Source organism: Lagopus leucura, unplaced genomic scaffold (genome assembly GCF_019238085.1).
Source record: "Lagopus leucura isolate 7727_CA_CO unplaced genomic scaffold, USGS_WTPT01 Super-Scaffold_73, whole genome shotgun sequence".
Classification (NCBI taxonomy): Eukaryota; Metazoa; Chordata; class Aves; order Galliformes; family Phasianidae; genus Lagopus; species Lagopus leucura.
The window spans coordinates 53,318,977-53,335,813 of NW_024962252.1; the positions used below are offsets into that span (position 1 = coordinate 53,318,977).

The 16,837-nt window shown below is 38.3% G+C and overlaps 1 protein-coding gene across 5 annotated transcripts in view; it reads left to right on the forward strand.

Annotated features, from left to right (window-relative positions):
* The first annotated feature begins 7,350 nt into the window (after nucleotides 1-7,350).
* TFB1M (transcription factor B1, mitochondrial) overlaps nucleotides 7,351-16,837 on the forward strand; it is a 37,695-nt gene continuing 28,208 nt past the window's right edge. For 4 of the 5 annotated variants that reach the window (XR_006180211.1, XR_006180218.1, XR_006180215.1 and 1 more), the window contains exons 1-4: nucleotides 8,051-8,569; nucleotides 10,023-10,174; nucleotides 11,695-11,803; nucleotides 12,722-12,873. Coding sequence is in view for 2 of the 5 variants with exons in the window: in XM_042877170.1 (XP_042733104.1) it covers nucleotides 8,377-8,569; nucleotides 10,023-10,174; nucleotides 11,695-11,803; nucleotides 12,722-12,873 (606 nt within the window). In the remaining 3 variants the exon portion in view is untranslated. Of the gene's footprint in view, nucleotides 7,439-8,050; nucleotides 8,570-10,022; nucleotides 10,175-11,694; nucleotides 11,804-12,721; nucleotides 12,874-16,837 lie in introns of those variants that run through there. The other variant, XM_042877183.1, reaches the window with a different exon arrangement.

Here is a 16,837-nt window from a genome sequence, read left to right on the forward strand (position 1 = left end):
GTCTATGGTTCCCTCATGTTGTTTGCCTTTAGTTGCATCTCCAAAGTTGTTGGAAACTTTCTAGAACTACAATGGGAGGGACATGGGTAGCAGACAACTCCAAACTCCCAGACCTGAATAACAAGCCCAATATAAGTTTATGAGATGCAGCTGTGGACCCTGACATGTGGCCAAAGAGCTTTCATCAGCAGATACATTTAAAAACCGATTCGACGTAGTCCCAAGCAACCTGCTCTAGTTGGATCTGTTTAAGCAGAAGGGTTGAACTAAGTTATCTAAAGAGCTCTTTTTCACAGTTCTGTAATTCTGTAAAGATGCTGCTGTATTACATGTTTGGAATTTAGCAAGTTTCAGTCATCTATGGATTTTTCCCCTTTACCATTATATTCTATATGTACGGTAGCACCAGGAAATGTTAAACAAACAAGGATCAGAAGTGAAAATGTGATCTGAAATACTTTCAGTGTGAAGGAAAGTGGTTTCAAAGACAATCAAGAAGTAGTTACAGAAAATAGTCAATTTAAGCATCTTTGAAAAGTCCTAATTGTTCTAGATACTAATATCTCCTTTGTATTGATTTCTGGCCTTCACTCTTCCTTGCTCCACTTGTCAAAACGATCAAAAATCACATGCACTTCATCGTCTACCTCTCACTTTGACTAGATGCCTCTTCTCCTTATATCTTCCCCTGCCACTCCTCTTATATTGCAACATATGCCATGCATTCTCACATTCACTCAGCCCTTTACAAAGCTTTCTAAGTCTGCTTCCCAAAAACCTATCCAATGCTGAGGGGTCATCTGTTTCTTGAGAACAGCCTATGTTTCAAAGAAGCACCTTGCTTTCTCCTTTCTGCCTCCTGTAAACATCCACAAAGATCATGCCCTTCAGATCCTTCTTCTGTGATGCTATAAGAAAAATGCTGCCCTTCTGAGACCGGAGCTTGCCACACTGACCATTACTAACTCAGTGCCTCCTCACTCTCTTCATTTGTCAGTGTCTATATTTTCACTACTTATACACTACTAGTATTTTCAATACTAGATGTACAAGGCAAGGTTTTCCAGTCAGAGGTCATATCTTCTGCTGTGCCAGTGCAATTTCTGACATGCCAGTCCTTCTAGGGTCAGGTGAGTGTAACTACAATATAAAAAAAATCCATTCTAAGCTTTGAATACAACATTGAATAATGTCTACTTAATACACAAGGCTGAACAGACACATTCATTAGCAGTCTGAATGGATTTGTGGCTCCAAATTAACTTCAAATAAGTTACTGAAGTGAAGAAAGAAATCAGTTTACCACACATTCCTCCATTTCCCAATTACAGCATGACAGAATGTATCTAGAAGTGAGCAAATCACTGCTATATTTTCAAATGTATTAGAATATATTAAAGCCAAATCAAACCAACAAAACATAAAGTAATATTCTTACCTGGTGAAAATCAACCCTGTCACCATGGCTTTAACAAAAATGTAGTAATTTACCATAGGTAAAGTCTGAGCACAATATATTTTGAGAAGACTCACACTGTTGATTAGGAGAGAAATTTCTTGTGTTTAACTCTTAATTTCAGCATAGCGCTTTCCTTTTCTTTACAGAAAGTCATTCCAGTTAGCTTTACTTTTCACTACCCATCACTACGGTAATGGTTGTGATCAGAATGCAGTGTGGTAGCTACAACACCTAAAGGATATAAGCAAGTTAAGGTTCAAACAGAGGTGCTACGTTCTATTGTACACATTGTACATTACTGGAAAATACTGTATTTGTTCATCAGGAAAAAAAAGCTGATGTAACAATCAGTCTTCTTACCATTTTCTTAGCAAAATATGAATTCTGACCTAACCTACTTAGGAGCTTCCAAAGAGCAGAGCCACTGTGATTAACAACCTACTCTTTCCTGTGGTGTATTTAGCAAACCTGAACCTCCAGGTTTTGTAGCTTGGGTTTTGCTAGCTAAATCTTCCTTTCTTGTTTACTGTAATCCTGTATCATTTAACTTCTGCTTTTTATTTCTGCTAGGCAGAATATACGGTGCTCATATTCCAGCAGCCTGACTTAACATGAGGATGTACAGCAGTCAGTAAACTTTTCGTTCATTGGTAGATTGTAGCTCGCTCATCGTGAAACAAGAGTGGCACCCAGTGGCCAGAGAGTTTGGTCCAAATTCTCATACCCTGAAATTTCTCTCTGCATTTTATAAATGCCTTTCCAGCATTTTGAAGACAGAAATGCTTCCCTGCTCAAACTCGCAGAGCTCTACTTCCTCTCCCACCTATCTGAAAGAAAAAAGGCAGAGAACTGAAGCTAAAACATCTCTCTTCTGTATTTTCTCTGAATATCACATTTTCTTAGAGCATAAATAACCAACCACGGGTATGACACACGTAGACAGGTTAATACTTATCAGGGATCAGGCAGAGGCTGACTCGCTTGAAGTAAGTGCAGAAAAAAGAGGACCTTATCCAACTCCCACAAATTGTACAGTGATGCCTGCCATATGAGGTAAGTTTACATACAGAAACTGCCTGGCAGATACTTCAAAGAAACACTACAACTGGAAAGAAAAACCCAGGGACATGCTTGTTTTGTGATCTGCCCCTGTGGGGAACACACAGGTTCTGTGCTGCTCCCAGCCCATGGCTGCATGTTATAAGACAATACAATAGATCATTATACAGAGTGGCCATGAACACTGTTAACTTTAACAAGTGTGTGCTACTACAAATTTCATGTGCTTCTCAGAGCACCGTGTAATTTTTTATTCATTTTTCACAATCCTCAGAGTTTAAAAAATTTTGTTGATGCGGTATGCTATACCTTTAATGAAATTCCTTGGGGAAGCTACTGCTAGTAGTGAGGAAGCCATTACTATCCATCATTTTTCTTTAACTTGCGTGACTTACTGCTTAAAAAAGAAACATGAAATTTGAAAATTCTCTGTCAGAGAGTTCTATTTAAGTGGGTGTGGTTTACAGTGCTGAGTCTGTTCTTATGTCTTCAGGCCCACCTTGCAGTGTGAAAATTCCCAGTTCCCCAGAGGCTGTCACATAGGTGAAAATAGTCTCAGTGCTCACTGTAACTCCTGGCATTCCTAAAATGGTACCACAAGCTTTGCACTAACTGATTTCTGCTCATCCTAGAGTCTAGAATGGTATGAGCATGTGGAAATCAAAACTGTATAGTAAAAATAAACTTTTTTAACATGAAGGGATATAGCTAGCAGTCGACAGTGTGACACAACCAGATTAAGGGGCTCAGAAATGAAATGGCACATCAGAAGAATAAGCATCAAAAGAAATCCAAATGTTTTAAAGTAAACATAATGTTTTTTAGACATCTGCTGTGGCAATGATGAAAGCCATGAATTTTTCTATTTCCTGAGTTATGTTAGAAAAGGACTCAGCAGGCTGGATAGCATTTTATGCCAGATTTTTTGCTAATGGGAATTCTTTGTTCCTTCAGTGTTTGGTTTTTTCCACACAACATTACTGAAGTGGTAACAGAGAAAATACTGTTATTGATCATACTGTGGCTTGATGATTCCTCAGTGGTACACAAGGAGGAAGATTTTACTCATAACTGGATTGCTTTGCTAGAGCAAAGAATGGATGGAGTAATTCTGTTATACTTCATAACCATTGCATCTAACAGAACTATTTAGTTCAAGAAAAGGTACTCTAAATGGCATTGCCTTCACAATCAAAGAGCAAGAAAGAGCAAGAGACCATTTTATGGATCTTCTTCACAGTTAATACAGAAGATGTTCCATGGCATTTTTGAACTTTTTTTTTTTTTTCAGCCAGTGGCTTCTAAAATTACCATAACTATGTACGAAAATGTATCTCTCTCTTCAGTTATCTCACCAAAACCTTTTACCATTTGTGATTTACTTTCTTCAGCATTTTATCTGCTTCTTCAGAGGGAAGGCAGTCATCATGTTGTTTGTACAGTGCCTGGTGCAATGGGCTCCTGAAGTCTATTTACGATCCTTATGAGGTGGTGCAATAGAAATAATAAACATTTCACTTTAACAGTAGGAAACACTGTATATGAAAACTAGTTGAAGAATAGAGGTCTTGTAGTATCGAAATCCAGGTGGTTTTTTTGTTTGTTTGTTTGCTTGTTTGTTTTTCCATAGAATGGGAAGGAAAACTAAAAGATTTTCTGTCTCTAACTTCTGCGTGTTACATTTTTGTAACATTGTTCAATTCTCATAATTGCCGTTCATAATTTGTTATTCTATTTACCTCAAGCTGATGTAAGATAATTGCCAAATAGGTGTTTCTGTCTAAGAATTCTAATAGAGTGTGGCAATTATGGGAGTACGGTGTGAAGCCAGTTTTCTAGAACAAGATGCCATAATGTATAACTGGTAATAATAATCCCCAAAGCACAATCATTTTAAGCCACTGGTATCGTGCTTCCTTTTACAGAGGAAGGATTATTTAAGTTGTAACAACTTGAACACAGAACCAGTACATAAGTCACAGTACTTATAAAGAAGCACAGCAAGTCTATAAACCCAAAAACTGAAATTGCCAGTGAAATTCTCAATTACAGTGAAGACTTTTCAGCAGTACAGTGTTTTGTATCATGGCTGCAACGTTGGTTCCAATGCTTGTAATGCTGGCAAATGAACCTGAATTGAAGCCACAGTTTAGATAAACAATTCCAAGTGATCCCCCAAGAGTGTTTTCACACAACTGATCTCACAACCTGAATGTGAGTTTCTTCAGATGCCTGGTTTACCTTTCCCTGGCATCTGTGCAAAACTGTGGAAGGTGGAACTGTGGATCTATGTCTCCAAGGCAAGGAATGACTTTTCTACCCTTCCTACTATTTTTTTTTTTTTCTGTAATTACAATTGACATAGATTGTTATATTCCTATAAATTACTTAAATATAAAGCTATTACGTCTTGTTATTATTATAGTAAGAGTTGTGGCCACACAAAATATCCAGAAAATTCTGTACATGCATATAATGAGTAAAGAGCCTTTACTTAAGCAATGGTAAAACTATTTTCCAATAGAAAGATTAGTTAGACCTGAATTTGCAAGATGAAAGTGCTCAGCCTAGGTGACAAACAAGTATGAAAAGCATTATTAAAAAGAACATTCTGACATAAAAAATTTTCATGTACTGAGAAAAATTATTATACAGGCAATTTTTTGCTTTAGAGATAAAACCGCCTGGATTATTCAATAATCATAAAACAGATTAATTACATGCTATTTTCACAGTTGTTCTTCTGGTCCTCATTTCTTCAAATTTTTTCACATTTTAAGTAGAAAAATCATCAGTATTATTATTTTCTTCTACTTCTTGGGTGAAGTAACAAATGAGATTTGAAATCCCACATTCCCACCAACAGGTGGAGCATGTATTTTATTTTTTCAATTACGATAACTGCAAATTCATTCAAAATGAAAAGACAAATACTTTATAGCTCACAAATTCAAAATGCCAGTGTTTCAGTTATGACTATGACCAATGACATTTTATTCTAATATTCCACTGCATGTAAACAATAACTTCTAATCCAGCTCCTTTTGTTACTGACACTAATTGCGATTCCCCATAAATTTTAATGACTCCAAAATTAAATCCATTTTCTTTTTTCATTTTTGTTGGCTCCACAGGTGTTCACAACATTTTTTTTTGTCTGACATGCACAAGTTTCAACTGTGATAAATTCTGATCTCAGTACAAGATTGAGCCCACATTCATAAAATATATTTATGTGGTTACAGTGTACTTACCTTCTTCTACTTTATTCTACACAGGACAACATCACAATACACTACAACGGAGAAGGAATTAGAAAACAAGACAGATAAGCTGCTGAGGAAACTGAGATTTAGTCTGGAGAGGAGAAGTCTGAGGGTAGAACTCATCTCTCTCTGTCTGAAAGGTGAAAGCAGAGAGAAAGATGTTGGTCTCATTTCCCACGTGGTACATGATAGAACATAAGGAGATGGCCTTAGTTGCACAAAGGAAAGTTTAGACTGAACTTAGAAAGAACATTTTTAAAAGATAGGGTGATCAAATGTCGGAATGAGCTGCCCAAGGCAATGTGGTGGTTTCTCCATCCTTCAAGATATTTAAGAAACATACAGGGATGGCACTGAGGGACACAGTTTAGTGATGCAGCTGGGTAGCTCAGGTTGATGGTTGTTGGACTTGATACAGAAGGTCTTTTCCAAGCTAACTGATTCCATAATCTAAGCAGAACATGATACTGATGGCAAAAGCTGTGTCTAATGTATAGCTATTTTAAATTACATCCATTCTTTGCACTGAGCAAGGAATTACTTTTGGAACTCTTGAATGTTTCCATTTTCTCACACCTAGATGATTATCTTTGGCTTTTTAGGAACATTAGCTTTCTGGAAATATCTTTTAAGTGTTTTTGGGGTAACAGCAAACAACCATTGAAGCAAATTCAAAGGAGGGCCACAAGGATGATCAGAGGGCTGAAGCACCTCTTCTACAAAGACAGGCTAATAGAGATAGGGCTATTCAGCACAGAGAAGGCTCCAGGATAGCCTACAGCAGCCTTCCAGTACCTAAAGGGGACTAACAAGAAAGTTCTGGAGAGATTCTTTATCAAGGAGCATAGTGAACGGACAGGACCAATATCTTTAAAATGAAAGAACAAGTCTAAATTAGCTATTAGGTGGAAATTTATTCAGAGGGTAGTGTGGCACTGGAACAGATTGCCCAGAGATACTCCCTCCCTACAGGTTCAGGGTCAGGCTGGATGGAGCCCTGGCCAGCCTGCAGCCTAATCTGATGGGTAGCAAACCTGCCCACAGCAAGGGGCTGGGACCAGGTATCTCTAAGGTCCCTTCTAACCCATATAAGTCATGTGGTTCTGTCATTCTGTGACTTACACTGTTGTACTAATCACCAAGCATACTCCTAGAAAAGGAAAATGGAAGAAGACACCGTAACACTCGACAATTGGTTAAAAGCGTTGCGGAGAACAAAACTTCTTTAATTCACCGTGACTGACGTTACTGTGAGCACACAGCACGCCAGCAGCTCCCATCACCACTCGGGAATTCTGAGCTGAGCAGTGCTGGAAAATATTCAAAGCAGCATAAACGCAGACAACAATGCACACACAGCTCCGAAAATTACAGATCCTGACCCTAATCTCAAATCATTCCGCAGACAGACAGAACAGACAAGATCCACACACAGCTGCGCAACCACCGCGCTCAGCCACACCCCACAACAGCCCATCACCACCCGCACATGCGCACACGGAACACCTGCTGAACGCGGCCGTAGCGGGGCGCATGCGCAACCCTGCCCCGAGCCCCCACCGCCAACCAGGGCGCTGTGCGGGCACATGCGCCTGCAGGACAGGCCGCAGAGCGGAGAGGCGTTTCCTATTCCGGGTCAGCTCTCGCGTGCACTGTAAGAAACTGCAGCGATGCTTGCGTGCTGCTCGTGAGATTTCTTTTTCACAGCGGGAGAAAAAGAAGAGCCGGGTCAATCACCCCTCCCCCGCTTACCCTTCTTGTCCGCGCTTGCAGCTGCCGCGTGTGTGCAGCCGGGACTCCGTGCAGCGTGCTGAGGAGCGGCTGCGGGGCGGGGTTCCATCAGACCCCGCCTCGCTGTGGGACCTTGGGGATGTTTGGGCCTGAGGGCTGTAATGGTTGGGCTGGCCTTGGGGTGGAATGCTTTGCTGCGGTGGAAGGGGGTAGAATCTTTTAAGAATCAGTGGTGCTGCTTATGCCTGCCATTCCTGTTTTTTTAAATCTCTGCTTAGAGGAGCAGGTGACTTAGCAGTGAATTCTTGCTATGTGTGACACCACGAACCAAACAAGCAAGTCTTAATGAAGACATAAGTTGACAGTGATAGGACAAGGGGAAATGCTTTTAGACTAAGACAGAGGAGGTTTAAGTTAGATATTAGGAGGAAGTTTTTCGCATGGAGGGTGGTGACACACTAGAACAGGTTGTCCAAGGAGTCTGTGGATACCCCATCCCTGGAGGCATTCAAGGCCAGGCTGGATGTGGCTCTGGGCAGCCTGGTCTAGTGCTTGGTGACCCCACACATAGCAGGGGGTTGGAACTAGATGAGTATTGTGATCCTTTTCAACGCAGGCAATTCTATAATTAACTATATATTGTTAAAAAGTAAAGAAAGATTGAAAGTGAACAGTCATGGGATGGTTTTGTTTTGTTCAATGTTTTGGCAAACCCACCAAATGAGTCTCGCCCAGCTCCCACAGAGATGCGTTTATTACAGGCACTGTGTCCAATAGTGAAAACACCCGTGGGTAAAATCAAGCACTTGTGTAATGATTTGTAAATCATCTATTGGTTTGTAAACTCTGTGGAGTTTTGACATGTGTAAATTCACTGCAAATGCCAGAACTGTCTTCTTGGTGTTTCTCCAGTTCCGCCTGATGGCTGCTGCAGGAAAGGCTGCTTCTTTCCATCTGCCTCCTCTGCCAACGGTGGGGGAGATCATTAAGCTTTTTCGTCTTCGAGCGCAGAAAGAACTTTCCCAGAATTTTTTGCTGGACTTACGATTGACAGGTTAACTATTTTATTTTATACGCTTTTAGCTGTTATGAAGTACATACACATCTCAAGTTTTGTCAGAATCTGATTTTTGTCTAAGGAGATGATGTTTGCATGATGACATCTGTCAAATATACAACAGCATAGAGTCTCCTTTGAAAGCTGTTTTAGGTTAGACTTCTTGATTTTGTTTGTGCATTCCTAGAAAACATCTTTCTTTATAGAGTAAATTACAGGATATTTTTTAGATATATTCCTATATCAGTATCAATATCAGTAACAAAATATCAGTTCAGTGCGAAACTCCAAGCCTTAGTAGTACCATTTCCATTCAAGTACTGTCATTTAATAAGAACTGTCAAGAATTACCAAAGTGTTGACAAATTTGGCTAAGTTTCAGGTGAATTGAATTTATATATTTGATTCAAAAAGGATTTCCTTCAGATTATTATATATCACAAGTACTGTTGGTCCTACTGTCTTTCAATATACTATATACTGTACTTAGGAACATTGGTTGGGTCAGTCTGACAGAAATTTCGTAGCTTTTCAGACCTGTTACAGTTCAGTTTCCTGCAGCTTCATCTCAGCAGTGGCTGACAAAGATGGCAGTGTGCAATCCATAGCAGATTTTTTAGTTGTATGGTGGCTGGGTTTGACAGTAATCAGTGCAGTGTATCTTCATGTACCCAATGATTCAATTATACATTGTTACTCCAGCTGATATAGATTAGGAATGTGAATATAAAACTCTCTTCCCTCTTATGAATAGCCAGGTTCTTATGCTAGAGTAAAAATGTGTGAATGAGTTTAGTAAAACCTTAGAATAGAAGATTGTCAGAATCTCTTGTTTTTGTTACACATTTAGAAGACTTGTAGAGTGAACAGTATAGTTTCCCTCAGCATTCCAGTATAGGCTTCCTAAGAATCTCTGTTTCATTAGCTATGTTTTTAATCCTTACTTTAAGCCTTTTTCAATTGTTCTTTTTTTTTTTCCTGCTCATCTCTATTGACTTCCAGAGTTGTATCTTTCTATTCATGTACAGTAGTCTTGCTAGAGCTTCACTGTATCCTTATCCAGGTGTTCTGTAGTGATATACCTTTATAAAGATAAGTATTGAGACCCCAGGTTGTTGAGTGCTTACTTACAGTACTGCTGGTTTACAGATAAAAAAGTAATATTCTCCTTTTATTTGATTCTGTAATGAGCAACAATGTACATGAAAGACAGTAAACTGGAAGTAGCCTTTCTTTAAACAGTGGAACAGTAAAGCAGTATCTCTAGGCATGAAACAAATCTGAATTCTGTGCAGTCTAGCAGGCATGTGATTGTGTAAGTGGGATGTGTCACTGTTTGTGCCTATTCTGAGATAAACTCATTGTTTATTGTTAGAGTGCAAATGTGCTTATCTTAGTAAGCCGGATCCTTTGGAGAATAAAGGCTTAGTGTGTTCTTATTGTCTTGCAGACAAGATAGTGAGACAAGCTGGCAAGCTGAAAAATGCTTATGTCTGCGAAGTGGGCCCTGGGCCAGGAGGAATTACCAGGTCTATTCTCAATGCCGGTGTTCAACAACTCCTCTTGGTTGAAAAAGATACTCGATTTATTCCAGGATTGCAGGTATCAATGGCAGAATGATTCATATGAATGTATGCCTGAACATTTTAAGAACATGGAAAGATTCAAAGTGTCTTACTTAGATCAGCACGTTGAAAACAGTTTTGATACTTTGGCTCAAATTAGAGCTGTCATTTGCTTGAAATGAAAACATGTACTATGGCAATTAATTGATCCTGTCTTATCTTAACAAGTACTCCTTGTCTCTTTCTGACCTGATGCTGCAAATAAATAACAGTTGTTTGTTGGATGTTTCAAGTGCTTTAAAGAGGCTATTCATGAAATAGTAGTTTGAGTGTTGATGTTGTTTGATCTCATTTTTCATTTTAATCCTAATAATTTTGCCTTAAAGTTTAAAACATTCTGACCATATATCTCCAGTTAAAACAGTTCAGTGCGGGTTCTCATTCAGGTACAGAAGAATAAAATAAGAATAAAATAAGCATTTATTTCGTATCTTTCTTGATTTGTATAACAGAAAATGTCAGAAATTAAGTAAAAGTCCCCAGTTGTTATTTTATAAATGTCTTAGGTATTTATAAGATGCTGATATAAAGCATGCAGCAACACTGGCTGTTTTTTCGTCTGTGATCTCTATCACAAAGCTGAAGCTAGGATCTGCTACTGCAAAAATGGAAATACAGTGAAGAACATATGTGTTCAGAGTAACAGTTTACACAAGCTGAGAGTCTGTCAGTTCTGTCTCACTCTTAAAGAAACACAAACGCCCTATGCCATATGCCCTAATACTTGTTAGGCTGGAAAGATATATGAGGAGAGAGAAGGTGCTCTTAGTTAGAGAGTAGTTTGAATATGCAGTTCTTCCAGGGAGCGCACTTAGTTTTTGTGAACCATGCCTTTTGGTTTTTGTATTTTTACACCCTTTCCCTCGTGTGTGAAGAGCAAGAGGATCTGCATAATGGAAGATTACTCAGCTTGTGTACTTGGTGCATAAATGCTACTGGAACCAAGTTAGCTGCACACATTGGCCTTAAAGTGAAGAAAGCTTCAGTGACTTCCCTCAATTTCTGATTTCAAATTGAATGTATACAATTGTGATTTTCTGGTGTCAAATGCCTTTCTCAGTTATGTTAATTATAATACTAAATAAAACCCGCACTCCTTCTGACATGGAAACTAATATTAACAAACAGTAGAACATATTAATAATCCTTTGTGTAGGTGGGTCTTGGTTTCTTCTTCTACTGTTTTCTAAGTTCATTGATCTTACATCATCTTTCATCCGTTTACAGTACTTGGAATAGCTTCAAAGAAGAATTTGACAAATCATGGTAGATTAGTGAATTTGAATGCAATATAATTGCTAATGTAGTACATACTGAACATTTTTTACCAGTGCTTGCTTTTTGAAGGTAAATAGTTATTAAGTGTGCTCAGTTTTAATTGCTACTGTTTTTTGTATAATAAGGTATATAGCAGGGGTTTTTCTCATGCTGTGGATGATGCTGAAAATCAGAGTGGTTAATATTCACTGTGAATTCTATTTGCGTGTATACAAACAGATGCTGTCTGAAGCAGCTCCAGGAAAAGTACGCATTGTTCACGGAGATATTCTGACATATAAGATGGAGAAGGCTTTTCCAAATCACTTAAAGAAGAACTGGGAGGATGGTTAGTGTTTGGGCTTGTTTTGGTTTCATTTTAAAGCTTTTGAGTTGAAAATCTGAAATACTTGTAGATTTCAAAAATATACTTACCTGTGGCTGGTATTTGAGAAAAATCACAAATATCCGAGAAATATCCTAGCCTAGAAAGTGAATAATAAGTAAACTGTGCCTAAAACCCAGCTTGAATTTGATATTGTCATCTGCCATTCATGTAATTAAATGCTGCAGTATCTAAGAAACAACAACACTTTCTTCTGTCCACCTCTTCTGCAATACTTACTATGTGCTGTGTAACATTTCCATTGATGCAGTGCAGAATTGAACAGTACATATAACTTTGCATGGCTAAGGAGCTGTCTTGTGCTAGTTAGAAAGCTTTCTGATTTCATATATGGGTCTCTGTGCAGAGACCCATTTCATATATGGGTCTCTTTAATTTGAGCGAAGTTAGTTATGGCTCCCCTGAGTCTCCAAGCCCATGGGATGAAACGTGCTGGACAGAATAACATATGCCTATTTTCTCTGTATCTGATAGTCATAATTGAATGAAAACAGAAATATCTAAATTATGTATTTCTGCTGTTCTGGAGTAGCTCAGCTGAAATCTATCAATCAGCTGAAAATTGGCTGAAAGCTACTAATTTATTCTAATGTAAACAAGAATAAAACCTACCTTTTTTTTTTTTTTTTGCAACCAACTATCATAAACAGTAACAGTTTTGTCATTATAAGACAAGTATAAATAGAAAGGCATAAATTTAATGTGTCACAAAAACAAAAAATTGTTTTAATATTTTAATTCTAGATTGATAGGCTCATATGTTTGTTATGTAAATATTCTTTCATGGCAAATCTTATCCAAAACTTTTTGTCAGTTGTTTGTGTTTTTTTTGTTTTTTTTTTTCCAATCAAATGTGAGCAGAGCCACCAAATATTCATATCATTGGAAATCTACCCTTCAGTGTTTCAACTCCTCTAATCATCAAATGGCTTGAAAATGTTTCTAAAAGAGATGGACCTTTTATTTATGGAAGGACACAGATGACACTGACTTTTCAGAAGGAAGTTGCAGAGGTACTGTTACTGTTTTCCCTAAATTTTAATTAAAAAAAAAAAAAAAATATATATATATATATATATACATATATATGTATAAGGACAGTCTTAGTAGATACACAAAATACACTGGGAGAAAGAGAAATCCATTCCTTGAAATAAAGAAAAAATGCAAGTTTGGAAGATTTTAGCATTATTTCCAGTTTTGATTAAACAATTCAAACACAGGAATGGAATTCAAACACATTATGAATGGATTTCTGTCAGCCTTATGAAAGTATAAAAGCATCATTTGTGTTTTGTCACAAATTGAGGTTTTTAGCATCTCGATAGATTCTCAAAGAAGGCTGAATTGATTTGCTATGTTTTGGTGTTAAAACTAGGTAAATTAATATTAGGAGGATTTCACTCAGAATGCTTTCAGGCTTAACAGTTTATTTTTGTTGCCATGGCATAAAACATACCATGAATCTGGAGATCTGTTGTGATTCTGTGATTCTTACCTGAATCCCAGTTGCTGGGTTTTAGTGTTGTTTTTTTTCTGGTTTTCTTGTTGTTGATTTTGTTGTTTTTAAAGAGAGGAACTGTGCGTTGGTCTGAATAACACATCGTACATGTTAGAGGATGATCTGCAGGAGATGAGCTGTGCAGAAAAGGACCTGGATGTCCTGCTAGACACCAGAATGGCCATGAGCCAGCAGTGTGCCCCTGTGGCCAAGAAGGCCACTGGTATCCTGGGGTGCATTAAAAAGAGCATGACCATGGTCAAGGGTGGTGGTCCTCCCCCTCTGCTCTGCTCTGCCCTGGTGAGGCCACGTTTAGATTACTCCGTCCACTTGTGGGCTCCCTAGTTCAGAAAAACAGGAATCTCCTAGAAGGAGCCCAGTGGAGCCACAAAGATAAAACAGGGCCTGGTGCATCTGCCATATGAGGTAAGACTGAATAGCTGGTTCTGTTCAGCCTTGGGAAAAGAAGACTGAGAGGAGATCTGATAAATGTATAGCAATATCTGGAGGGAGGTGGGAGACAAATAGATGAGGCTGGGCTCTTCTTGGTGGTGTGTAGCAATAGGGCAAGGAGTGATGGCCTAAGACTTGAACATAGGAAGTTTGGTGCTAACGTGTGGAAGAACTTATTTATGGTGAGTGTGACAGAGCACAGGAGCAGGTTGCCCAAAGAGGTTGTGGATACTCCTTCTCTGGAGATATTCAAGACCTGTCTGGATGCCTACCTGTGTGACCTATTGTAGGGAACCTGCTTTAGCAGAGGGCTGGGCTTGATGATCTCTTGAGGTCCTTTCCAACCTCTGCAATTCTGTGATTCTGTATCATTGAATTTCCATCTAATTAGCTGAGAATACGAAATAATGTTTCCCCTGTGCAACCTAAATGTATATGTTGCTTTAATTATGTTGTTTTAATTTTTATCTTTTACAATGAATATTATAAAAATAAAATTTTACTCAGTTTTTTACTGTATGCAGACAATTATTTATACATGCAAGTGGCATGTCTGCTGTCATTTTGCAGTCGTGGAAAACCAGTCTTTGCTGTTACTGCTTTAGCTCTGCAATCAAATTTCAAGAAAAGTACTGAAGTTGTTCCAGCAGATGGCTCTAGAGATCACAAGGGACAAACGTTTTTTATGACATGAGTAGGATTTTTTAATTCAGTTCTGAGTTTAGGCATTAAAAAATCCTGTTCTGTTTTCCAGAAGGACTTCATGTCGTCTGAGATTATACGTTGTTGTAAAATATGGCTAATGGACTAAGATAGAAAATGCAAGTGATGATTAATAATAAACAAAGACTTGTGACAGCAGTGAAAAAAGTGGCAGAGTGCTGAGATAAGTGGACTCTGTACTTTTTTGTAACCAGCTGCATATGCTGATGGTGACATGCAGATTATAGTGCTTCTGTACAACATAGCTCAAATGAGATGCAAAATGCCATGCACTCTTAAGTTATTTGTACTTAAAAAGCTAGGAAGTTAAAAACACTAGGAAGTGGAGTGGTATGTTCAAGACTGCACAATTAATCAGTGTTAATTGCTGTTGACTTTGCATTCTGGGACATCTTGATTCGTGTTTTTATGTTTATTCAAACACAGAGCTTCCTCTGATGCAGAAATTCCATAGTTCATGGTTTGTGTTTTCATAGTGAATGCTCATTTGGGATACACTATTTTGTTTTATGGTTAGGAGGAATGGTAATCTTTCTTGTGCCACTCTGAAGTAGCTTAACCATTGATATTTGGCAACTACAGGCCAAACTACAGGTATTCTGTACCTGCAAATACAGAACAGTTTAACACAGTAGAAAACTTAAAAAAATTTATTTATTGATATTTTATGTATCTGAAAGGAAAATTTCTTAATAGCTTGATATTCTCTCTGATCCTTTGAAGCTAAAAGCCTGAATACTGAATAAAGTGTTGGTTGTATATGTCACGAGTTCAGTGGAAGGATAACATGCTGTAATGGAACAGCCCTGTGTGCTTCGTAATTACTTCTGATAACTTGATGTTAATGGTGAGAAAATAAATCAGTGTACCAATCCGTAGTCAAAGTAGTTTGTGCTATTATATACAGGTAAAAAATACCTTTGCCACTTCTTGCTGGTGGTAATTTCCTGCTTTTCTATTTCTTTCTAATTGCTACACTGTCATGAGTTATGTTAGTATAGGCCTATTGCTACTAATTTCTCTATTCTGATACAATTTAAATTGATTAAAATTATTGATGAGAACCAGTAGTTATGATTTATATACTAAGTTTTAAGGCCTATTAAGGAGGATAAGACCAGATGTTCACAGATATAAAAATGATGCTTGGAAGTGTTGGGTGAATCATTTTGCCTCTACAGTTCATTTTTGTAAAATTGTTTGTTATTTTCTGGAAAAAATCTTTGCCAGAAATTCCTCAGTAATTCACCTCAGATTTGCCACTTAGGCTGGATACTTTCTGACCCGCTTATATTAAAATGAATCATAATCCAGTTTAAATGGAAGATCTTTGTCAGTGTCTAATTTTGAGTAAAACTGGCTACAAAGTGTAGTTCACCTGCTGCTCCACCAACACAATCTGTAGGCTGGGCCATATACTATTAGACATCTAGAAGATAGGAGTATTAGTGGAGCAGAATGCTTAATCTGTGTGTAACACTGCTGTCTATTTAGAAAGCTAGAAGGTGCTAAGAAATTGGAAAATAGTTCAGGTTTTTTAACTATGACCAAATGAAGACTTACTATGTTTTCTTAAGTTGTAAGATGTAAGTTAAGTTCTTAAGTTAAGATGTAAGTTGTTTATAAATACTAGCATTCTGAAAAAAATTGGCTTGTGTATTAGGATTGATTTGATAGTTGTAGAATCATAGAATGGCCCAGGTTGGAAGGTACCTCAAGGATCATGAATCTCCAACCCCCTGCCACATGTAGGGCCACCAACCCAGGGCCCCGGGCCCCATCCAACCTGGCCTTGAACACCTCTATGGGTGGAGCATCCACAGCCTCTCTGGGCAGCCTGTTCCAGCACCTCACCACTCTCTTGGTAAACAACTTCACCTTGATATCCAATGTAAACCTTCCCTCTTTGAGCTTAAAACCATTTCCCCTTATCCTGCCATTATCTACCCTTGTAAAGAGTTGATTCCCCTCCTGTTTGTAGGCTCCCTTTAGGTACTGAAAGGCTGCAGTGAGGTCACCCTGCAACCTTCTTTTCTCCAGGCTGAGCAAGCCCAGTTCCCTCAGCCTGTCTTTATAGGGAAGGGCTCCAGCCCTCTGCTTTGCCAGTTCTTAATTCTTTGTGTAGGTTGATTCCTGTGATGGATTTTGCAGATTGATTGATAATGGGCTTTTAATATATGCTTATGAAAAGCATGGCTTACTGAGGAACAAAACAAATAGTTGTCCCTGAGGAACATTGAGAGGAGTTGATAGTGAGCAACATTAAAAAGATGTCATGTACCACCTTGACTGTGTTCCAT